The 24,680-nt window shown below is 35.7% G+C and overlaps 1 protein-coding gene across 3 annotated transcripts in view; it reads right to left on the bottom strand.

The window, feature by feature from the left end:
* The window catches only part of TMEM67 (transmembrane protein 67), a 44,537-nt gene extending 21,037 nt beyond the window's left edge, over window positions 1–23,500 (bottom strand). Inside the window, exons 1-17 of one of the 3 annotated variants that reach the window (XM_032610191.1) lie at window positions 23,228–23,426; window positions 21,379–21,467; window positions 19,653–19,742; window positions 18,976–19,072; window positions 18,619–18,718; window positions 17,078–17,147; window positions 16,911–16,985; window positions 11,987–12,049; window positions 10,351–10,505; window positions 10,128–10,236; window positions 9,240–9,326; window positions 8,851–8,916; window positions 7,016–7,172; window positions 6,514–6,637; window positions 4,780–4,885; window positions 2,023–2,079; window positions 864–962 (exon numbers count right to left, since the gene is read on the bottom strand). In XM_032610191.1, coding sequence (XP_032466082.1) covers window positions 864–962; window positions 2,023–2,079; window positions 4,780–4,885; window positions 6,514–6,637; window positions 7,016–7,172; window positions 8,851–8,916; window positions 9,240–9,326; window positions 10,128–10,236; window positions 10,351–10,505; window positions 11,987–12,049; window positions 16,911–16,985; window positions 17,078–17,147; window positions 18,619–18,718; window positions 18,976–18,988 — 1,281 coding nt within the window. In that variant the 5' untranslated portion in view covers window positions 18,989–19,072; window positions 19,653–19,742; window positions 21,379–21,467; window positions 23,228–23,426. Of the gene's footprint in view, window positions 1–863; window positions 963–2,022; window positions 2,080–4,779; window positions 4,886–6,513; window positions 6,638–7,015; window positions 7,173–8,850; window positions 8,917–9,239; window positions 9,327–10,127; window positions 10,237–10,350; window positions 10,506–11,986; window positions 12,050–16,910; window positions 16,986–17,077; window positions 17,148–18,618; window positions 18,719–18,975; window positions 19,073–19,652; window positions 19,747–21,378; window positions 21,468–23,227 lie in introns of all 3 variants that reach the window. The other 2 variants (XM_032610190.1, XM_032610188.1) reach the window with 2 other exon arrangements.
* Window positions 23,501–24,680: the final 1,180 nt, after the last annotated feature.

Below are 24,680 nucleotides of genomic sequence, written 5' to 3'. Positions count from 1 at the left end.
CTGAGCCTGTGCGTCCGGAGCCTGTGCTCCGCAATGGGAGAGGCCACAACAGTGAGAGGCCCGTGCACCGCAAAAAAAAAAAAAAAAAAAAAAGTGCCTGGCACATAGTAAATATTCAAAAAATGATAGATAAAAATAAAAACAAACACAAAAAAGATTAATTGAGAAGAGAAACTATAAAGTTAATAGAATAAAATATGGGCAAATACCTTTTTGATCTTGAGATAGGGGAGGCTTTCCTAAATAAGATCCTAAAAGCACATGCCATAATATGAAAACCTACTCAGATGTGACAATATTAAAATCAAGAGTTTCTGTTAAACAAAGTAACACATAGATAAAATAACATATGAATCACTCTTGGAGAATAAATTTCAACAACAAAAACCAAAAGTGGATTTATATTTAGAAAATACATAAAACTCCAAATAAATAAAATATAAAAACTTGTTTAAATAAACAAGAAAAACTGAAAACTTAATTAGAAAAATGGGCAAGGGATACAAACAGGAAGTTCACAGAAGGGGAAACCCAAATGATTAATAAAGCATATGAAGAGTAATCAGAGAAATAAAAATTAAATCAAGAATAACATACTACTTACCCCACCAAATTGGCAAAAAATGGAAAGACTTGAAAAACAGCAAGTATTGGTGAGGACGTGAGGAAACAAGAACAGCTCTGCTGTTGTGTGCAGACTGGCCCACAGCAACGTGGGAGGGAAATGAGCATACACCTCTCATAGTCATATACACCAGAGAAACTCAAGGCAACTTTTGACTCATTCTCTAGCTGTGTTTTATTAGAAGGATATAAAATAGCCAAAAGATAAAAATATACTTAAAAAATTCCTATGATCATACCTGTAAATCGATCATGGGACTCCCAATGCGTCTCTTCCAACCTGCTGTCTTCAAAAGAGACAATAAAACAGCTAGTCCACCCAACACACCCAAAGCAATCTAAAGGAAAAAAAAAAAATTGAAATTTATGTAATTTCATAATGTAATTTCATCCGTGTTCAAAGATACTGTAAATAGAAAGGAAGTACTCCAAAAATGGTGGTGGAAGGTGGCTAAAAGGACATAGGAGCCAAATTTAAGGAACTCCCAATGGTCAAATCTGGGACAATTTGAGCAAGAAAATAGATAGTAATGAATTATTATTGCTAGAATAAATAAATATCCATGAGTCCATACTGATTTAAATAAATAATTGAATAAATAAATCAATGTGGACAAAGGGACAGTCCCTCCTTATAGCAGAACTTGAATTAACAAATAGAGAAGAAATGATGGAAATACACAATCACCATCAGACAAATGTCACAGTAACACTTTTTACTGGCAAGAATTAACAATGGGTGCTAAAATTAGAGGGCAAAAGAATAATGAGGAGCAGGATATTTGCATAATCTCAAGTATCTCCTCACAAGGTACAAGATACTTATTAATTGTAAGTGGAAAAATACAGTGGAGAACTCTGTGGACACCATCTTAGCTATATGATCGAAGGTGATATCACTGTTAATAAGATACAGTGACATCAAGTATCTTCTGATATGATTTGCTGAGAAGGGTACAACATCATTTCTGTGGTATTTGTGCTAAAACTACATTTAATCATGGGAAAATATAAGATAAACCCAACTGAGGTCCAAAATACCAGTGTCAGTCATGAAAGACAAAGAATGACAGAGCACCTGTCACAGATCTAAAGATACACACGATGGCTAGAAGTAATATGTGATCCTGGACTGGGTCCTAAAACAGAAGAAGGATAGTGAAAAAAATCTGTAAAATCCGAAGAGTATTTAGATTAGTTAACAGATTAGGACTACATCAATATTAATTTTCTGATTAACATCACTGTACTACCATCATGTAAGATGTTAACATTAGGGGAGGCTGGGTGAGGGATATATGGCAAATCTCTCTATTCTGACAACTTTCCTGTACATGTAAAAACTTTTTTTTTAATTAAAAAATATACCGTATTTTTAACAGGTTAAAATAAACTCACATCTGTCTGGACATGTGCTTCTCCTTGATCCATTTCATATGCGACCGAGAAAGAAACCTGATATTTAAAAGAAAGTGAATTAGCCATACTGAAGTTATATAACACAAACCTACTTTTACTAGAAAAATACATTTGTAATTGAATTTTACCATAAATGCCATACTTTTGAACTATCAATGTTACTAGAGTTGACCCTTATTTGTATCAATACATAAATGAATACGCTCTTGGGAATTATTCATGCTACTTTAAACACCCCTTTTGAACACATGTTAAAGAAAGAGGGCTTCATTAGGAGCTAGGTTAGGTTCATTAATAGCAGTCAAGCCAAATTAACCATATTTCATTTTCTGATAGGTTTCTGTAACTGAGGAGTGTGACTGATCTTACATATCAAGAATTCAGCAACTGGCTAAACAATCACAGCCTAAGATGGCAGATTAATCAAAGGGCTGAACAAGAATCTTAGGGATACCATTATATTGAGACAGTAGAAAGAAGAACCAGTAAAGGGTTAAGAGAAACAGGAGTATGTGAAGTAGGAGAGGGAAGATACCTAAGTCTTAGCAAGGTCATAAACAGGGAGTTTCAAAAAGGAGGAGGTCACCAGTAGTGTCAAATGTTGTACAACTGGCCCTTGAACAATGCAGGGGTTAGGGACGCCAACCCCTGTGCAGTCAAAAATCCAGATAGAACTTTAGAATTGCCCCTCCGCATCCATGGATTCAACCAACTTCATGTAGTGTTGTGGTACATATTGAGTGAAGAAAAAAAAAACCCCATGTATAAGTAGACCCATGCAGTTCAAACTCATGTCGTTCAAGGGTCAACTGTATAAGTGTCAAGTTAAAGAAATAAAGCCAGTGTATGTGGAATTCATTGCTGACTTCATGAAACAGGTTTTCAAAGAAGCAAATGGCAAGAGTAAAACTGCAAATGATGAAAGAGTAAATGGTTGGGAAATCAAGGAAAGACACACGATAGCAAGCTGTACAGTTGGCAGAGTTGATGGATGATTTTACTGTTTGGTTGTGTTAGTTTGTTTTTAAGATGGGGCAACCTGAAGGGTATTATAAGCAAAGGAAAGGGACCAGCAGAGAAGCTGGCTGAATAAAGGGTTGTGGGTGAAACAGGATACTGGAGGAAGTACCTAAACAAGTACAGGTTGAAAATTCGCTTAAGAAAGTGGGAAGGGTCCTTTTTTCTTAGAAATAGGAACAGGAGTTAGGAAAGATAATGAAACAGAGATACTTAAGTATTAAAGAGGAAATCTGAAGGAATTCATATTGGATGGTTTTGATCTGCTCAGTAAAATACGAAGATAGGTTATTTGTCTTTGGTGAGAGAGCAGAGATGTAGCTGGATACTTAAAATGAATGTAGAACTTTTACAATAGCTGTCATGAGAAATTAAGAAATGATGAAAGAACTGTACATTCTACAATTAGAATGAATTTGAGGTGGACTTCCTCAATATGGTTTTATGATTCTCTCAACTTTTTTTCCAATTTGTCAAGACTTAGTTTACAATATTTTGGACAAGAAAAATATTTAAAGATAACACCCAGAAGTGTTTTATATTAAGATAAATATATTCTTGACTACCCAAGAATGACCATTCCAGGAAGACGTAAACCAGGCAGTCTTTTGTTGTTACTAAGCATGTTTCTGGATTTTCTTCTCTCACTATAATGTATACAAATACAGGCAATCGAAGCTAATTTTAACATGAAATCAGGTAATACAAATGAGGATGTGAAATCTTTCAGAGAAAAGTTATTTATGTGCCTACTTTTCACTTAACGAAAGCCTGAATCCAATAGTAGCTGAGCACACGTACAAGTGCAACAGAAAGGCCAAAAGTACTGGCTGAAGAACTAGAATTTTAAAATTCGGAAAAGTCAAATAATAGAAATTAAAAGCTATTAGTGAGTCTTGGAGTAAGGAATGCTCACCTTTCAATTCTCATGTTTCTGGAGAGGACAGGGAATGAGGAAGAAGTATAGAAGGATTAGCCTGCTTTTGATCTCTATCCTCTCTCATTTACCCCTCATCAAAGCAGGGATGCTTCATCTGCCTGGCGAGGTAGAAAGGAGGAACTGTGTCATGCGGCTCGGCCTTTCTCAGGCTCATTCTCTTTGGTGTAGCCCATTTTCAGTGTGTACATGGTATCGCTTCCATATACAGGCCCTGCCAGGCAGGGGAGGATTTTAGTTCTGTGGTTAAACTTAACTGAGTTGGGAAATAGCAGAAGACTAATTGGCTGCAGGTCCAAACTGCATTCTCTAGCTCACTTTAGCGCTACTAGTTATAAAGCTGATAATTTGATTCTCTTTCTGCCTGTTGAATTGTGTCTCTATCAAGTGGGCAAGACTGGTAAGAAGAGGAACACACATGCCCACTTAAGGTTTGAGTTCCTGGTTTAGTTAGTCAAGGAGGCAAAATCTTAACAGAAGCAAGGTGGCCAAAGAGGATGGGAGCAGATGCTGCATGGGTCAGCATACCCCAGGATACTGACAGGGAGGCCCAGCTGCTGGTGACGCTGTCTACTGACAAACATAATCCTTGCTTTTTTATACCCAGGATCCATAAGAACTCACCTCTTACCACTATTAGTAAAAAATAATTAAGTCTTGACTATATAAAGTGCCATGTTTATTTAAAACTTTAAAAAGGACTAATTGTCTTTTGATCATAACACAAACTCTATCAGCATTATACGAACACATAGAGAGGCAATGATTAGGAAGGAACTCACCTTCACAGACTGGCTGTTGGGATCTTTGATATCAATGTCACTGTAGGCAATGGTAATTAAGGGAGGGTAGATATTTCCATTTTTTGTGTTGGGTACAAGGCGGATACTGTTTAAAAGAAAATTCATTTTTAGTTATAAATACATCTAGGCCCTTAAACATAAATTTAACTTATTGTTTCTTCTGAATTGGATATGGATAGTCTTGGTGATCTCAGAACTACCAGTTACTAAAAACTAGAGGTCAAACATAAACTAATGGTAACAACATAGGCTATTTGAAGTGGTCAGAACTTTATATTGAAATATAATATCTGAGACAAATAAGAAACTCTTGTTGATCTAGGTCCTATGAAGTTTACAAATGAAATCAGTGAAGTACTGTGCACCACTTTTGAGGACTACTCAAAAGAGAAGTGTTACATGAAGCCTAGAGGAAGGCAGATAATATCCTAATTTTCAAAGAAGATGAATTCTTAACAAAATACTGTGTCATATCTAATACTGTTTAGGGGACATAATGGGGTACATTTTGCTGAATTCAATGCATTAGTAATGTACAGTTTGTAAACTCAGAAAGGAAAATGCCAAGCACCAGTGGCCAGCATAGTTTCTCCAAGAGCAAATCAGGTGTGACTAGTTTCAATTTCGTTTTCACTAGGGATACTACATTAGATTGAGGGACTGCTAAAAACAGCACAGTTGGATTTCAGCAAGGTATATGACAAAACTTCTGTACTGCCTACCTGATAAGATTATCATACAAATCAAAGTGAAAAAAATAATGTATGTTGGAGTGCCAGAAAGAAGATGGTGTTGATTTTCATCAGTGTATTCAAGGTGCACATCATAAAATATTGGAATGGGAAGGCTGGTTAAGGTCTTAGAGATAGGAATCTCACACTGGAGAAGACGCATGAGGGCTGCAAGGCACTACCCTAAGGCAGGGTCATCATTAAAGTATCCTAGGAAGGGACTTCCCTGGTGGAGCGGTGGTTAAGAATCCGCCTGCCAATGCAGGGGACACGGGTTTGATCCCTGGTCCGGGAAGATCCCACATGCCGCAGAGCAACTAAGCTCGTGAGCCACAACTACTGAACCTGTGCTCTAGAGCCTGCGAGCCACAACTACTGAGCCTGTGTGCCACAGCTACTGAAGCCCGCACACCTAGAGCCTGTACTCCACAACAAGAGAAACCACTGCCGTAAGAAGCCTGCGCACCACAATGAAGAGTAGCCCCCGCTCGCTGCAACTAGAGAAAGCCCGTGTGCAGCAAGGAAGACCCAACACAACCAAAAATAAATAAATAAATTTATTTTTTAAAAAAAGTATCCTAGGAAGAGTGAGGTGTTGATAATTAATGAGGGCCAACCTAGAACAGTAGCTGTTAAAGGAGATGGAGCCGCAGGAGGCCTGCCTATTGCAATCACCTGGCAGGCTCTAACATACCTGCTTCAGCCCACTGATCTTCACTTTCCCCCTCTCAACCAATTCTAATTTAGCAGGTCTAGAGTGGGCCTACAATATGAATTTTGGCAAAAGTCCTTAATCTCTTCTGACGTAATTTTCCCCTCTATTAGTGTATCCCAATCTATCGGGACATCTAAAAACACAGTATGTATTGTTCCAGTTCAGGTGTTCTTACTGTTTTCACCTGATAATTACAGGTCAATACTTTCACTACCACGTTTTCCCATATACTCCAAGCCTCATTTAGTGCATTAGACGTTTGTTTACCTCAGTGATATTTGGGTAGCAACTCGAATTAATCTTGGCTGACTTCCTAAGTCATTTTCTCTTCCACTTAGTGCATCCACTAAGAAAATGCGCCGAGTCAGAAGCCACTTGCCAGAGCTACTGTCTTTTATAATGATAAAAAAAAAGAGATAGCATTTAAAAAATATCTTCAATTCTTCCAGATGGCTCTCAAGGAGAACTTTTTCCATTCTACTAATTTTTCTATTAAAATCAGCCCTGATTTTACAGTTCTACTAATTTTTCTCAGGATATACTTTTAGCAATAACATAATTTCTTAGTAATAAGCCTGATATATTTAGTAAAAATTTCTAAATATACCAGCAACCTTACTGTTTTACTTTTAGGCATGCTATATAGAAATTTATACTCAGAGAGAATCTATGACCATTCTTATAATCTGTGATTTATTAAATTATCATGTTGGTTGACTGGTTAATTGATTTCAGCTCAGAGAAACAGTGGTATGTATGGACGCCTTACCTTGGTTCACAAATATTTTATTGTGCTGAAGATTTAAGTTTAACACAGGCACAGCCCAAATATACTGGTGTTGATTTTCATCAGTATATTCAAGGTACACATCATAAAATGTAGGCATGGGGAAGTCAGTTAAGATCTTAGAGATAGGAATCTCACACTGGAAAAGAAAATGAAAAATGAAAGTATCCAAACTGAAAATTAGAAAGCATATTTATTATCTTTAAAAGTTTTTTTAAATTGTAAAATGAAATATCTTTCAGTTACCTTGTTTATCCACATTTCCATGTCTTTCAAAACATGAATACTATGTATGATTCTTTTATAAGGGCCAAAATAACTAACAGTAAAGAACCACCTGGATCTTGTCCTACAACCCATTCATTCTCAACAGTAAGTGTACAGTGAAAAGGTTTAAAAACTCCTATCCTATGGGATGAGGTCCCAATTCTTTCTCCTGATGTACACTGCTGTTTATGATTTGGCTCCCCTTAACAGAGCCAGGTTTATCTCCCACTGCTCCCTCTCTGTCTATGGTCCAGTCACACTAATCTACTTACAGTCTCTAAATATGTTATGCTATTCTATATCTCTCTGACATTGCAAATGGTGTTTCTGCTTGACATTCCCTTCCCCACTGTGCTCTCCTGGCAAACTCATATTCATTCTACAAGCTCAAGTATCATTCACTCTGTAAAGCCTTTCCATATTTCCCTAGGAACTGCTAATGAACCCTCCTTTGGACCAACATGGTACCTTGTTCATATCTATAGAACAACACATCACATTCTTTGCAATTCTTTGTCTGTCTATATAGCTGTTTTCTCTACTAGGCTATGAACTCCTTGAGAGGCAACCAGGTTCAATGGAAAAACCATGATTTTCAAGCCTAACAGAACATTTACTTGATGCAACACCTTGAGTAAATTACCTAATCTTACTGAGCACCATTTCCTCATTCATAACACACAAATAATATGTATTTCACATAGTTATTTCATGGATCAGATGAGATAAAAATGATAAAATGCTGAGCAGACAGCAGCGGGCATTTAACAAGTGTTGATTCTCCTAGCCCAAGGTAGACACACAATAGCATTTTTTAAAAATAACACAGAAGTCATTTCTGATAATAAAGTAAATTCACATTCATGATAGAAAATTTGGAAAATATAAAAAAGAGAGAAAATCACCTGTAATCCCACCATTCAGAGATAACCACTGTTAAAAATGTTTATCTTCTTCTAATCTCTTTTCCCTGATAGTATTTTTCATTGTGGTTTTACCAAAACTGGAAGCACAGTTTTGTTCTATGGTGTACATATATGCATTTTATCAAGAAGTATTTTTGTAGACTAGTGAATTTCTTTCAAACGTTTAATGGCTCATAATATTCCTTTGTACCATACTGTAGTTTTAAAATGCATCACCAAAGGAAGGAAGGTCAGGGAGGGAGGGAGGGAGGAAAGCATGGAAGGAGAGAAAAGGAAAGCATTTTTATTTGTTTCTGGAGGGTAGAGGGAGGAGGGAGTGATAACACTTTATTGTTCATTAAAAATGAATACTTTTGCTTTATTCTAAAATGCTCAAAAGTAGAGATTATTTTTATGACCTATATGCCTAGAAGTAAATAAACAACTGATTATGATGTTTAAGACTCTATCTATGACAAGGTACTCTTTTCATGCTGATTAGATTAATAAAAACTATATCAATCGGTGAAATTATTCATTACTACAAAAAAATTTCCAATTTCAAAAATTCAAAGATATTCCAATTATTGCTGATGTGAAAAAATGAAGCTAAAATACAGACTGCTTAAAATAGTTCCAACTTACATTCTGCTGATAGGTTGTTCCAAAGGAATAAGCAGCATTTAATCTTGTCTCTGTGTCTGGACAAAGCTACAGCAAAAGAATACAACTGATAAATATCTCTCACAAATGTTTTCTTTGCTTATAGTCAAGGGTTATCAACACTCAACATGGACTTATACTTTATATAATACTCATTCAATGTATTAAGGGAATGAAAAGTTAAGGGAGCATCTTTGTTATAAGTCATAACTTAAAGTAGTTTTAAGAAATTCCAATTTAAAACACATGAAAAAAATCAACTCTACCAAGCAACCGATGCTCTATCCAAGCAATAATCTAGTTTTTTTCTCATCTTTGCCTCAGTCAAAAATAAGACACGTTAGGAATTCTCTAGCTAGAATCATACTCACCTGTAAAACACCTCCTTCTAAAGTTTGCCACTTGAGAAAATTTCCTTTTACATCATAAGAAGCAGCAACAAACTTAAGTTTTGTATTCTGATTAAAGAAAAACAAGAATAAAATAATGTCACATACTCTGAAACTCTATAAATATATATATTACATATAACAGTCTATACAAACTTTCAGAGTTTAGACTTCCAGAGTATATATTCAGTAAAATAGTCTACAAAATTTTTTTCATTGTTGATTGATCTTTTCTTTTTCCAGAGATCAAATATTGAATTTAACTATGTTTACTTTGAAGCAACATTAAACTAAGTATCTCTATGATTAAACACACCAAAATAAATGGACTGGGTTTTCGCACAAAAACTATTATTTCAGAATTGAGAGGCAGTGCTGGTGACAGATAACTTCTTTTGAAACCTGTTAAATGTGTGTGTGTGTGTGTGTGTGTGTGTGTGTGTGTGTATGGGGGGTGAGTAGGGGAGGGAAAAATCTGTTCTTTCATTCTAGAAGGTCAAGAAGTTGAGGTAAGAATTTGGAGCTGTGAAGTGCTAAGGAAAGGCATAAGAATCCCAGTCAATCTTTGGAAGCCCCTTTTAAACATGTGGAGATACAGGACAGAGATGGCCTTGCATTTGGTGATGAAAACTGTCCTTCCCAACCCCACAAGTACTACTTGCTGCCATACGACATAATCCAGAGGTATCATGTACTCAAGTAAGGCAGCTAAACTTTATATTTTTAGTTCCTCAGCAGCTAATATTTAGATTTAGTTTAGTAATTAAATTTTTAAAAGCCTATCAAAAATTATGACTAGTAATATTCTTGTTACCTTTTAAAATTGTAAATCAAAAAGTAGTTATCCTTTAATAATATAGTGACTTGTACCTGGTTTTCCCCTTTAAAACTGAAATTTGTAGGAAGAGGTGTAGTACTGAGTACTTGAGGTGCTAATCCTAGCTGGTCTCCATAGAACAGCCATGGAAGATTCTGTCTCCTATAAACAATCACAATTGTTTTAATAATGGGGAACAATTCTTAATATGTATTTGTGAAAGTAATTGCATTGAATTTCGTCAAAATGATGGTTCGTCAATTAGAATAGCCTTACCAAAATGAAACAGAATGAACAGTGCCCAGTCCAGCAGTATTTTCAAAGATAAACTGAAACAGTCGACATGCATCAAAAGTGGTAGAGTCATAAGAATTCATATTCATCACACACATATTTCCAAGAGCTTGGCAAGATGTTAGATTGGCATACACCTACAAGAGAGCAATGACAAAGAAATGTATGGACTTTAACATCCTAAGCAAAAGCTGACATAAAAATTATGCTTGGTTTTAACTTTACCTATTCTGCAAATTCTTTTTTTGGATATTCTTTTGCTTTTAATACCTTTCCTCTAATTTAAGTAGAAAAGAACTTTCTATATGGCAGATAAATAATTTGTACATTTTAACTGTAAATTTTAGGTGGAAATATAAAGACAAGCAATTAAAAGAAGAACAGCATGACATTTAAAAAAACTATTATGCAGAATAATTATTTTTGAAAGAATAATAATTTGTTCCTATATTAGAGCTTATGCATATAAATCTAATCCATTTTAAGTAATTTGTTTATGAACAGCAAAATAAGATCATTTGTTGAGTTTGCCCCTCAAACTTCTTTTTCAGTTTTCCCTTTCAGGAAAAGACCACTCCATTTTTAGTTATTCAAATAAAAATCACTGCAGTAATATTCTTTCTCTCCCTTCTTGTATCCAGCTCATCATTAAATTCTATTGGCTCAATCTTCAAAGTATATCCAGAAGCTAAACATTTCTCACACTTCCATGGCACCAACCTTGTCCATGAGTCCACTTTCCCTCACTTGGATTACTCTAATACTCTCCTAAATGGTCCCCCCGCTTCTGTCTTTGCCCCAACAAAATGTGCTCTCCATATTAAAGTGATCTTTTCAAAACCCGAGGTCAACCATTGTCTTCCTTTGCACAAAATCCTCTACATCCCTTCCAGTAAACTCCAAGTCCTCACCATAGTCACTCCCTTCACCCGTGAACTCATCTCTCCACTTTCCCTGCTCACTCTGCTCTAGCCACTCAGGTCTCCTTCCTGTTTCTTTAGCATGAACACCAGAGAACTCCTGCTTTGGGACCTCTGCACTTGCTGTAGTCTCTGCTTAGAATACTCTTCCCCAAGATATTTACAAGGCTCTCTTCTACTTCCTTCAGATCTTTACTCAAATATCACGCTCCCAGAGATGCCTGTCCTGACCACCCTCCATAAAATAGCACCACCTTCCACTCTCTATGCTCTTTATCCTGATTTATTTGTCTTTATAGCACTTAGCACCACCTAACATTTACTTACAATATGATTCCACGAGGGATTTTTCTCTGCCTTTTCCTGAAATAGATAACTTAAATTTGAGAACAGGGCCTGGCATACAGTAGGTCATCAATAAACATTTACTAAATGATAGTATGAATCAGTTTCCCCTAACATTCAATTTCTGCTGAATAAGTTTGGACACATTCAAATTACAAATAATGAAAAGTGAAATGAATAACATTTTCTTTAGTATTCTCTTTCAGTCCACTTAGAAAGGGTTTATTTTTCTTATAGAAAATGACCAAGGAGATATATCTACTTAGAGAGAAAAGTTTTACTAAGTGGGGAAAAAAATGGTATCACAATTCTTTGAAATGGAATAAAATTATTTTCTAGAAATTCAAACATACCCAACAAGCAGCTGCTGATGATTGCAAATACTCTGCAAACCATTCTGAAGTGAAAGACATGCCCTGTAAACACAAAGATGAATTTTAGTTTTAAGTTCAAATAGAAATTCCTTAACCCTACACTGTTTAGAAGACATTAATGTGCATATTGCTGCATCGGAAATAACTAACATTACTTTCTCAATATTATCAGAAAAATAGATTCTAATGTCAATATAAAAATTAATTCTAAGCAATGTCAGTAATTACAAATAGGACTGAATTACAAAATCACATCACTTAGGCAAAGGATATAAGGAAACAAAGTATGTCTATAAGCAAAAAAAAAAAAACAAGAAAACACTATTATCCCCATTTCACTAAAACAAAAATCAAAGTGCAAAAAAATAAAAGAAAAACTAGATTCTGACTTAGTATTGGTTAATATTTGCTGATTTAGGATTATTACACTGTATTAAATTGGCAAGTAATAAAAAAGAGATATTTGTGAATGATTTCTAAGCAACTGGAGACTGGAGATATACAGAGTAACTAATATGTAAAATCTCCAAAGTGGTGATTCTCAAACAATGATGGGTATCAGAATCAACTGTGGAATTTCCTAAAAACAGAAAATGCTTGGCTTCATTCTAAACCAAATGAAACAGAATGTCTAGGATGAGACCAAGGCATACATGTGCTCTGAAAGCTGCAGATACAAGCCTCTAGTTAAGCACCACTGCTGTAAAGTTCATCTGCATATCTTGCTAAAAAATGAGACACCGAGAAGCACCATTCAGAATAAATTCTCTGAACATGGACAATGGAGATAAAACCTAATTATATGAATCGTGACACCACAACTGTCAAAGAAATCTAAAATAAAATTATGAGTCACTTCATTATTCATTATTTTCATCTCTTCAATAAACAAAAATTCTCATTTTGTAAGAAAAAAACCTATGCGTAGAAGGTTGACTAACACACACACAAAAGCTGAGCAAAAATGGAAAGCAATAACAACAGCACTGGCAAATGCATGTAAAATGAAGCCACAGACAATGCCAGTGATAAAGTTGTATGATCCTTTGTAAAACAATATCCACGGAATTTTTAGAAACACTTAGGAAATTTGTCTTAAGGCAATAATCTCTCCAAAAGGAAAAACACATCTTTGCATAAAATGGTTGACAGCAATATTATTAATAATAGAAAACCTAAATAGTCAATAGACATACAATTACATGAATTTCAATGCATAAACTAGAGTATTAAGTGACTATTTAAAATTATGATTACATTGGTTGAGCCTGGAACACAGTATAGAGAAACTAAGGTAGTACCTAAAGACTGAAAGAGACATGTCAAAATAACACAGGGGCTATACCAAAGGGAAGTCCAAATTTGAGGCAATTTGAGCTTTGAAAAGAAGAGTAACAGTGACAGATTATAACACACTCATGATACCTGGAGTTTGCAGTAAAGCTAAAAAAAAATAAAAGCACAGAGAGAAAAGAAAGCACTCTTTATAGAAGACTGCTAACTAAAAATATAAAGGGAACAACAGAATTGTGAAATCATTTTGAAATAACCAATTTAATAATTGATTCAGGTAAGGTTCATCAATGGCTGCTAAAACAGATATGTACATAGTCTCAAAGTAAAATCTCAGACTAACTTATTAGTCACAGTACCTTTCCAATGGAGAGAAGTGGCAGACAGCACCATGAGCAGGCAGTCAATTTAGCATCACCACTAAATGGACATCCTGACCTTATGTGCTCCTTGTTGATGCAATGGGCTATTCCCAACACCTATATCATATTTTTGCAAAAAGACATTTCACTGAGTCTAATCATGAGAAAAATCCAGAGTGTGGGATGCTCTACAAGAAAGCTGGCCTTGACTCTCCAAGAGTCAATGGAAAAAAAAAAAAAAAACAACAACAAAAAAAAGCCAAAACAAAAACAAAAACCCCAAAAAGCAAAATAGAACAAGGGTCTCTCTGTTCTAAATTAAAGGAGACTAAAAAGATTAACTCAGTGAGGGGTCTTTCACTGATCCTGGGTCCCCCTTGCCAAAAAAAGTGGGGAGGGATAAAAGACTTTATTGAAACAAGTGGGGAAATTTGGGTATGAACAGTATATCAGGTAATTCTATTATATTAATTTTAATCTTATTAGGTGTGATACCACAAAAATGCCCTTGTTCTTAGGAGCTACATAATAAAGTATTTAGGAGTGAAATGTTATATAGCTACAAATTATTTTCAAGTGGCTCAGAAAAAAATATGGATGTGTATGTGTGCATATGCATACATTCACATACACAGAGAGAGAGAAAGCAAATGTGGCAAAACATTAATAATTGGTTAAACTACTAAAAGATATATGCACAGGTATTATTTTTTTCAACTTTTCTGCAACTTAAAAATTTTTCAAAATTAAAGTTGGGAAAACAAACCAAGATATAAGCTGTTTTTGGAAAAAGGGAATGGGAAGACACTGATTCATATATTTGGAAAGTTTTTATTGATTGGTATATTACTTGAGGAGGATTGGATGTCTCTTATAAAATTATATAAAACTATAGGATAAATACAGAAATAGTTATAGACGTGTGTATGTATATACATAATGTGTGTATATATTTTCTAGCTATGTCTGCTAAAGAGGGCATACTAAGCATGGTAAGCTTGGTTTCTAAGTATTATCCTTAAGAGCTTCTTAGAGAAATAACTGTTTCCAGGGCTGAAGCAGGAAAAGTACAAGATGAGCCTGGAAATCTTATTGTGCCAGAAAGTAAGGAAATGCTCAAAGAATGATAGAGATACGTCAAAAAGACATAGGAACCAACCCAACGGGGCTTCTAATAATGGCCAAATCTATGACAATTTGAGCACCAAAACAAATAATAAATATACTGGATTATAAAACATGAATAAAATAGGAACCCACAAATCCATACTGTCCTTACTGAACAAATAAATGTATAAAGGTGAGGAAGGGAAAATTCCTTACGGTAGAACGTTAATAATGTGGAAGGAATGATAGAAACATTTGGCAACCATCATAGTAGTGGTTGATGAAGGCAAGTGACATCAGTGGAAACTAAAGCTACTTAGTTTAGAGAAGGTTTAGAGAAGAAGAAATGTAACCTTGGAAATTCTCCTCAAAAATACTACCAAATACAGGGGCTTCCCTGGTGGCACAGTGGTTGAGAGTCCGCCTGCCGATGCAGGGGACACGGGTTCATGCCCTGGTCCAGGAAGATCCCACATGCCGCAGAGCGGCTGGGCCCGTGAGCCATGGCTGCTGAGCCTGCGCATCTGGAGCCTGTGCTCCACAACGGGACAGGCCACAACAGTGAGAGGCCCGCGTACCGCAAAAAAAAAACAAACTACCAAATACAAAGGGAAAATGGTAACTTAATAGCAGATGTGGTGAGTTTACAGCAGGGGGTGATGGTTAGGTTGACACCACCAGTGGTGGGACAGATGGACAACATGTGTCTCCTGATGTGACGCAATGGATTGAGAAGAGCACAACATCTTTTTTGTGGTTTCCTGCCAGGCATGTCCTGATTATGAAAAAAAACTGGATGGACCCAGGTTGAGGGTCACCCTCTGGATTGTAAGGCCTGTAGTCTTCAAAACTGTCAAGGTAGGGAACTTCCCTGGTGGCCTAGAGGTTAGGATTCTGGGTTTTCACTACTGTGGCCCAGGGTTCAATCCCTGGTCAGGGAACAAGATCCCGCAAGCCATGTGGCATGGCCAAAAAAAAAAAAATAGTAAAATGACAAAACTGTAGAGTTCATGAAAGGCAGGGAAAGACTGAGGACCTGTTCCAGATTGGAGGAGACTGAAGGGGACGTGACCTCTAAATGACTGGTAATCTGAGACCAAATATGAAAAAGAGACATTGTTGGAATTTTTGGCAAAATTATTTTTACTTATTTTGAAAAGGAAAAAAAGAAAATTAAAGGCCTGCAAATTTGATAATGGTATATGTCACTATAATCAGAGACTGGAGAAGAATGCCCCAGAAAACATGAATCTTACTACAAACGAGCCAATATTTGGATGATCTTAAGCTCCCTATGTATATGTCTATTTTAGTATTTGTTTTTCTGCAAATATTTGGTACTTGCCCGTAATCCCACAAGACTATACTGGAGGAGAGGAATTTTTGCTTTATTCATGAGGATTCCAGATTCCACCCTCATCACAGCTATCCTTACAGCCCCCCTAGTCACTCCCATTTATTCAGCGATGATTGTAGCAACCAGATCCTAGCCTATCCACACAAGCTCTACTCATTAACTGACTCCTAGTTAGTCATCTAACTCTTATTCTCTTGGACTGATGACCTCTTCAGTTCCAATTCATCCACTTCCCATTTTACATCCCAGATCTTGTCATCACCAGATTCTGTTGCAAAAGCTCTAACTATCTGCCATCACACTCTCATCTATAAACAAGGAACTTGGCTGGATACAAATAATCCTCAAATCTCCAGTGACTACCATGTACAGGCTCTGTGAGGCAGGTATTATTATACCCAACCTACAAACAATAAAACTGATGTTTAGAAAAGTCCAAAGGTATAAAACTAATGACTGGTAAATCCAGGGTTCAAACCTAGAGTCTCTGGTGCTCTTAACTATATTATACTGCATTCTTTATAGGATCTATAAAAGACCTTTCCAGCTTAAACATTCTGAGATCCACTGAAAAAGAAATGAGCTAAGGTAGAGAAGAGAGCAAACTATACTTATAAATTATAATGCTGAGTTGTTGTCTAATGTTTCTTATTGACTGATAATTTCTATTTTAAAGTGATTTACACATAAATGTTTCTCATTTTAGCCCCAAATTAATTACCAAAGGAAAAAATGCAGAAATATCCTTAACAATAGAACAAAAAAAAAACTGAAGCATACTCACAAGATCTCCATAACGTGCAGCTGAAATCATACGTGGAGGGAAATTCCCTGTGCTGCTGAAACATAATCCTCCTGTCTTCATTAATAAATAAGAAAAAAAAAAGTTTATGGAAGAATATAAGTAATTTAATTTAAAAGTATATACACTATCAATTTGATTAGACTTACTAAAATGTTAGGTTCTGAACACACACAGGACCTGCTGGTATTAATGAATGTTGGTTCACATTGGACACACCTGTCAATATAACAAAAATAATTTGTTAAATGTTAATAAATTACACTAGCCCTAATTTAATTGAGAACTTGTCTTCCTAACTGATTATATTAGAATAGATTCATTCAACTAAGCAATTACTTGTAATAAAGTAAACATATTAAAAGTATTAATGCTGATATACTACTCTTCATATTACAAGGCAAGGTATAAATAAATAAAATTAACCAATAATAGGCGAGTATTCTTTTGAAGCCACAGGTAATATAAAATAAATAGTATTGAATAGCAAAGATGGTTAAGTCACTCAAATAACAAAAGAGCCCAACAAACTCATATAAATGAAACCAAATCCATTTTTATAAGTAGTTATTATCGAATATACTTTCCTTATTTTTCTGCCACAAAGCAAAAAGGTAACATATGCTGAAAATAAACGAGTATCTATACTCTCATCAAGCCTACAACAAACACTCTTAAAGTCTTTTTATCGTCTTTATTTATTTTAGGCAAATACTTTATATTTTTCATTAATGAATGATATAGAGGGAGGGAGGAAGGGCAGCGGACTAGTGGGGACACTGATAGGTTTCTATGGGTACTCATTACAAAACAGAACAGGTAGGAGGAGCTGGGGCACAGCACAGAACTCAAACTAGGCTTAGGGAGGTATAAGAGGGGAGGAATGGGGGATCAACCCAGTAGTCTGTATTAGGATGCTACAACCTAGGTCAGTCTGAGAGAAAAGATGATCCAACACTAAGTATCCCCAGGAGAAACTGCTCAAGTATTTTCTATCTCAAATTTGGGAACTGAAGAGAAAACAGTATTTAGAGGGAGGTCAGCATGTGGGCAACTAAAAAAATTGAAGAACTGGAATAGGGATGATGTGTTTGAGTTAAAGAAAGGGAGGGGTGTGTGTGTGGTGTGCAGGTATGCATGCATAAACAGGGAACAGGAAGTGAAGGAGAATAAGGCTATAAACCAGGATACCTGGGTTATGATAATTCATCACATTTATTAACATATTTTTATGTAATATAATATATAAAGATAGTACCTAGTATATAATAAGTAGATTGCAAATAAAAGTTACTACTAAATACTATGCATTATATTATAGATTATGTACAAATTACATGACAAACAAAAATCGCTACCTTTTACTGGGCACTTACTCTGTAGTACTTAGCTAAGAACTTTAGATATGTAAAGTATGTTTCTGAGCTGTGGTAACAGCCTATGAAGTGGGTGATATGTCCCCATTCTGAAGACAAGGAGACAGACTTATCGAGCGAGGTCAAACAACCAACAAGACACCGAAACAAGAATTAAACCCTATTCTGTTTCATTTTCTGGGCCTCAGCTTCTTTACCTGTTTATTTCTATCCTTCCTTGGGTAATTGTGAGGAGCAAGGAATCTGATAGGAAAGGCACAGATTCTACATAAATATAAGATATTAATGAAGTCAGCACCCAGCATATCGCTTACCTGTTTCCTAAAGCATTTGCTATTGTAAAAGAGTTTTCACTTTCCTCACAGAGCTTACAAGTTGCTTGAGACAACAACGTTCCATTAACATCTCTTTCCACTAAACAATTTAGAAACAATAAGATGTTAACTCATAGTCAATATATAAGCTTCTATACACTTAGTAAAACCCAGTTGTAATTATTATTCTAGTAATTCTCAAAACAACTTGTTTGCATAAAGACATGTCAAGCACCATCCATAATAAAGTATCAAAAAGTGAAGCCTTCCCCATTCCCACATAAAAAATACAGAAACCAATTTCCAAATCATCATCATCATCTTAAATTAATATATTTTCCTCAGAGAATTTCTTACCTCTTACCTGCATGTTCCTGTTACACTGGATTTGGGGAAACAAGTATTTTCATAGACTTCTGATAAGTTTCACAACTTAGAGGGCTTTTGGTGGTATCTATTAAAATTGTAAATTCACATACCTTATAATACTACAGTTTCATTTTCAGATACCTAACCCACAGAAACACTTGAAGATGTGCATAAAAATATTCATCAAAACATTATTCGTGGGCTTCCCTGGTGGCGCAGTGGTTGAGAGTCCGCCTGCCGATGCAGGGGACATGGGTTCGTGCCCTGGTCCGGTAAGATCCCACATGCCGCGGAGAGGCTAGGCCCGGGAGCCATGGCCGCTGAGCCTGCACGGCCGGAGCCTGTGCTCCGCAACGGGAGAGGCCACAACAGTGAGAGGCCCACGTACCGCAAAAAAAACCCAAACATTATTTGTTAGAAAATAATCTAAATATTTTAAATAGCACAATGCTATGAAATACCATGGAGTGGATTAAAAAGTATGTGGTAGATCTAATAGATCATACCATTAACTGAAAAAAGTATGCTGGAGAACAATGTTTTTGGTATGAAATATTCACATAAAAAATACCACTTATATTTCCTGTGGTTACAATGTATACAATGTACATTAAAAACAGGAAAAAAAAAGTCTATAAGGACACATTCTAGAATCTATTTCTTACCTAAAATATGGCCAGTGGGACAGTGGCATTTTCCTTCTGCAGTTAAACCATCAGGGCAAGAAATACAGTTCCAGCCATCTCCAGTAACACCTTTCTAAATTAAAAGAAAAAAATTATTTTCCCTTTCTTAATTAATGTTCTCCTTAATTTATCATGTAAGTCCAAAAAGCCACAATAGTGTATAATTTGTAGGAGATATGCAAATAAATTACATAAATATGAGCCACATAAAGATTTCCTGGATAGACAATTTGTGCTTATATTCAAAAATCAAGCTATACGTTATTACTATAAGTACTGACTACTATATTATTATTACTATAAGTACTGACTACTATTAACTCCAGGCAATAGTTCTTTTTTCCTTATGATTTTCAATTTAAATGAGTCCTTACTCTCATAATTAATAGTCATTCAGTTTTTCCATTTACAAAGAAAAAATGCAACGAAATTCCACACTATTTAATCAACAAATAGCCAATTAATAGTTTAGTCTTACCTGTTCTAAAATAGTTTTTCTAATTTTTAAAAATTCAAATATAATAGCTTTTAACAATTAAGTTATGATTTAAAATGGATGAATTTTATCGTAAATATATATACTTAAAGTTGTTTAAATTATGAGATCTTTCCTTTTATCCACTAATAGTTTGTACTAGTAAAGGTTTTTGATAAAATATGACATCACCAAAAATTGGGCTTATAATATTATATGGTTTAGAAAAAAACCTGGGGTAAAAATACAGTAATTTTATTACAAATATGGATGTAACCAAAATTAATAGAAAACAATGGTAACAACAAAACAATGCCACAAATTATTTTAGGTTTTGGTTGAAAAGACTGGATATATCAAGAAATGCTCCTATATTTGTTAGTACATTTATACATGTAGGACTATTTAAAAATTATGATAGCTTAGTAATGTCACTGAAAAATAAATCTGCTTTGGCACCATTTCATATTAGCAGCTTTTTATCACTGTAATTCAGCTAGGGTCAATATTTCCAAAAATATAAAGTTTCAAAATGATCATCAAACCTGTAAGTACTAGTCATAAACAAGGACTGGTTTATATATTAAATATTAAATTCCCAGACTCAATTTTTTTAATACAATAATGAGAAGAAAGATTACTATAAAGGCAGAACTGGCACACTGACTCCTAATTACCCAAAATGATTCAAAGATATATTTCTGTTAATTATGAATCATCATATATAGTAACTATTAATTTACTAATTTTCCAAAAATTATGAGATAATGAAATGATTAACAAACAGCAACAAATATTAACCTATTTACTGATTACGAACATGAATCATTATATAAAACTGTTGACGCTAAATCTAAGACACTGAACTCACTCTGTACCAAATGATACAAAAATGAAAACCTGCTCTACATATGTATCATTCACTCATCTATTGATATTTGCTTTTATAACACAGTTTCTCTATGAAATAAAAATAAAGACACTCAAATTTTCACGGCTTTGTGTTTTTTCAGATTTCAAAAAGTAAAGCAATATCTTTGTTTTTTTCCAAGTTTGCAAAATTTCACTGATCTCCCAAAATTTACTCTAGTAAAAACAAAGTTGGCTTAATAATTTTAAAATCTGTGGGAAAATATTAGAGTACAGCATTAAATTGTAGTTTAAAAAACAAAGGTATTTAATTTACTATTTTTTACAGCAAGATTATTTTTTAAAATAAATACTCCATACCATGTTTTCTGGGCACTTTTTACAAATAATATCAGGTCCTCCATTATTAGAGATCATCTGAAATCCTGGTAGACACACACATACAGTTCCTAAAAAGAAAAGAGCCAATTTTGACCTTGATAAATAAAACTCCAAGATAGGAAAATTTTAATAACTCTTAAGATCTTGAGAAGTAGTAGTTAAGAGCAAGACAGCAGAGGGACTCCCGGTGGAGCAGTGGTTAAGACTCTGTACTCCCAATACAGGGGGCTGGGGTTTGATCCCTGGTCAGGAAACTAGATCCCACATGCATGCCACAACTAAGGAGCCCTCCTGCCACAACTAAGACCCAGCGCAACCAAATGAATAAATATTAAAAAAAGCAATACAGTGGAGCCAGAACTGCCCAGGTTCTAATCTTGATTCTGCTACTTAGTTGTGTGACCCTGAGCAAGGTACTGAACTGCTCTGTGCTTTGGCTTCCAATTTGGTAAAATGGGAACAACAAACAGTACCTACCTCACATGGTTAATATAAGTTAGTTATTATCTGTAAAGGTCTTAGAATCCGTCTGGCACACAGTAAGTATTGTCTTTGCTACCATTTTAAGTGCAAGCATAAATAAACTATTAAGTTATAACTATTAAACAAAAACCAAACTACTGATTAACTGCTATGGGAGATTTTACATTTCTATTTCATCCAACCATACACATACATTCAATGAATTCAAATTTACTTTGTCAAAACAAAACCTTATTAGGAAAGTTATCTCGATTCGAATAAATCACTGTTTTCCTCTGTTTGGAAAGATAGTAAACTTTATAAGATAATCACTACTCAATTTGCTGAATAGGTAAGGACAGCATTCTCTAAGAAGGCATTAAGTGGATACAGCACCCATAGGAATCCATGCAGTAGAATGTTTATGATATCAGGGTTCATAACTATGAACCTTACACTTTAAAGTCTGGGAAATGCTTTCTCATTCATATTTCCTCACCTGAGAATCCTGACCTGTCCTACACAGTGACTTAAATAAAGATACATCAAATTTAAAGATGGCAGAAAGTTAATATCTGGGTGCCCAAACCGAGATTAAAAACATTCTAAACTTTATAATATGGGAAAAGTCTTATTCTGAGCAGTTTCAGTGAGGACAACTAGGACCAAATGATGAACGTCTCAAGAAAAAAAAAGTTAAGTTTAATCTAAAGAGACTTTAAGGGCAATCAGTAATATTCAACAATGAAAGGGCTAAATCCTAAGGAAATCTATAATATTACGGACAGACTGCATAGTGGAAACACATAGGTCAAGACTGAGGGCAAAGAGACAGGAGTTCTTCCTGTCCCCAATTTAGAAGACAAAGAAGACATTACGACCTCATCTGGGCTTCCATTTCTGTATCTGTAAAACGAGAAGACTGGACCTGATTACCGTTAAGGTCCCTTCCAGATCTAAATTCTGGGATTTGAAAAGATCAAAAACTATCAAAGTTTACAAGCGCTAATTTGCATTCCCTCCCTGACCTGTTCTGTCACCTGCTCCTCTGTTACTTCTCTATTTTTCTTCCTTCGGTAGTCAGCTTTCCAGGTGCCTCCCTAAAGACCCCCCGGATGAGGAGTGGGGGACTGGAGCCGAGAAATTAATTTCGACAGCTTATGAGGTAGCGGACTCAGGGTTTCCCCAACCTCACTCGTTGTGTGCAAACTTCAATCCTCCAAGAAACCCTCCTCTCAGGCGTTGGCAGTTGACCCTTCTGAAACATTCTTCCGCAGACGAAAAGATATTTTAGTGACGAGGGGTCTGGGGACAGCATCAAGGCGGAGTTGTTACTTTGGCTAGGGCCCATCCCGGACCGTCTCACCTCGAGCATCCTGCCTCTGATTGGCTCCACACGCGACACAGGAGAGCGCGGAGATATCGAAGTACTGGTTGTGGCTGCATGTCTCCGGCTGCCGGAAAGGGAAGAAGAAGGTCTGAGCCTGTGAGACGCGAAGAAGGACCAACAAGAGGAACAGAGTCACACCCGCAGCGTTTAAGGTGGACCAAGCCGCCATTGTCACCACGGTCCCGCGTCCGCCCGTCACCATGATGCACTCACTCGCGGCCGCGCAGTCTCCGGCGCCCCATCAGCCTCCGCGACAACTCTGCAGAGCTGATTGGACAACTGCGGTCCGGAAGTGTCTGCCTGCGTTGCATGGTTGCTAGGTTACCAAAGCCGCGGGAAGCTGGCTGGTCTGGGAAAGGATGAGTTAGAGACAAGCTAACCCTGGAGCCTGGCAGGTGGGACCGGCTATTTAAAACGTTTGCTTCAAACTCTGCTACTCGACCCATTAGCGGGACGTGAAATCAATTTAGGAGGTCGCAAAATAGATAACCACAGAAAAGAAAATATCTGATTTTTATCACACAAATTAAGTATTGCTTCATTAAACTGTGAAATCATATTTACATCAAAATTTACACAGACTAGGTCATTTTCGTGTTAAAGACGACATTCCAACAATGTATTTGTCAAAATACATTGGTCAGAAAAGTAGGAAAAACACTGATTTGAAATAAGCAATGTTGGAAGATTGACTCAAGCACTAAAAACAGATCTTTCCTGACAGACCTTTCTTTGTGTTTCTATGTTCTGTGTTTTAAGCATAGACATCATGTTCACAAAATAAGATCTTTAGTCCAGTTGTGAATAAAAAAGTGACATTTTTTAAAAATCAAATATACACATACACGATTGTTGTCTTTCAAAATGGGCACTCTTGGAAGCTGTTAACCCCAAAACATTTTAGAATTACCTTCCAAGCCAGTTTCTGGGTCATAAAAGAAAAAGTTATTTCTTAATATTTAAATTTCACTTCTGCTTTTGTTGTATTCTATTTGTTTTGTTGTATTTTGTTCTCCCCCCCCAATAAAATCTGGCATATTTTGAAGCCACCTTATTCATCAGTGGTATCTTGAAATGACTTTTGGCTTTCCAAAAAACCCACAAACTTCATAATAAAAATGATGATTTATCACTATTAAGGAAAATACACACACGTATAATGTTCTCAATACGTGTGGGAAAATCAATCTAAGGAAGTTAGATAACTTTAAATATTAGCCACCATTAGGCCTATTATTTGTCATGTGACCTTCCCCAAAAGACCAGCATTCACTCTGTCGCTAATACCTATGACACAGAAGATGTATGTTATGAAAACTGTTCCTTAAAGAGGCATTATAAAAAATGTTTTTTGAGTAATTACCATATTGTTGGAGTGTGTAATTTGAAGTAGAAATCATTTATCTGAATATAATTTTTGAAAAACATA

The sequence above is a fragment of the Phocoena sinus genome, chromosome 17 (genome assembly GCF_008692025.1).
Source record: "Phocoena sinus isolate mPhoSin1 chromosome 17, mPhoSin1.pri, whole genome shotgun sequence".
Taxonomy (NCBI): Eukaryota; Metazoa; Chordata; class Mammalia; order Artiodactyla; family Phocoenidae; genus Phocoena; species Phocoena sinus.
Note: the sequence above shows the minus strand (reverse complement) of the source record. Positions and strands in the feature narration are given on the sequence as shown.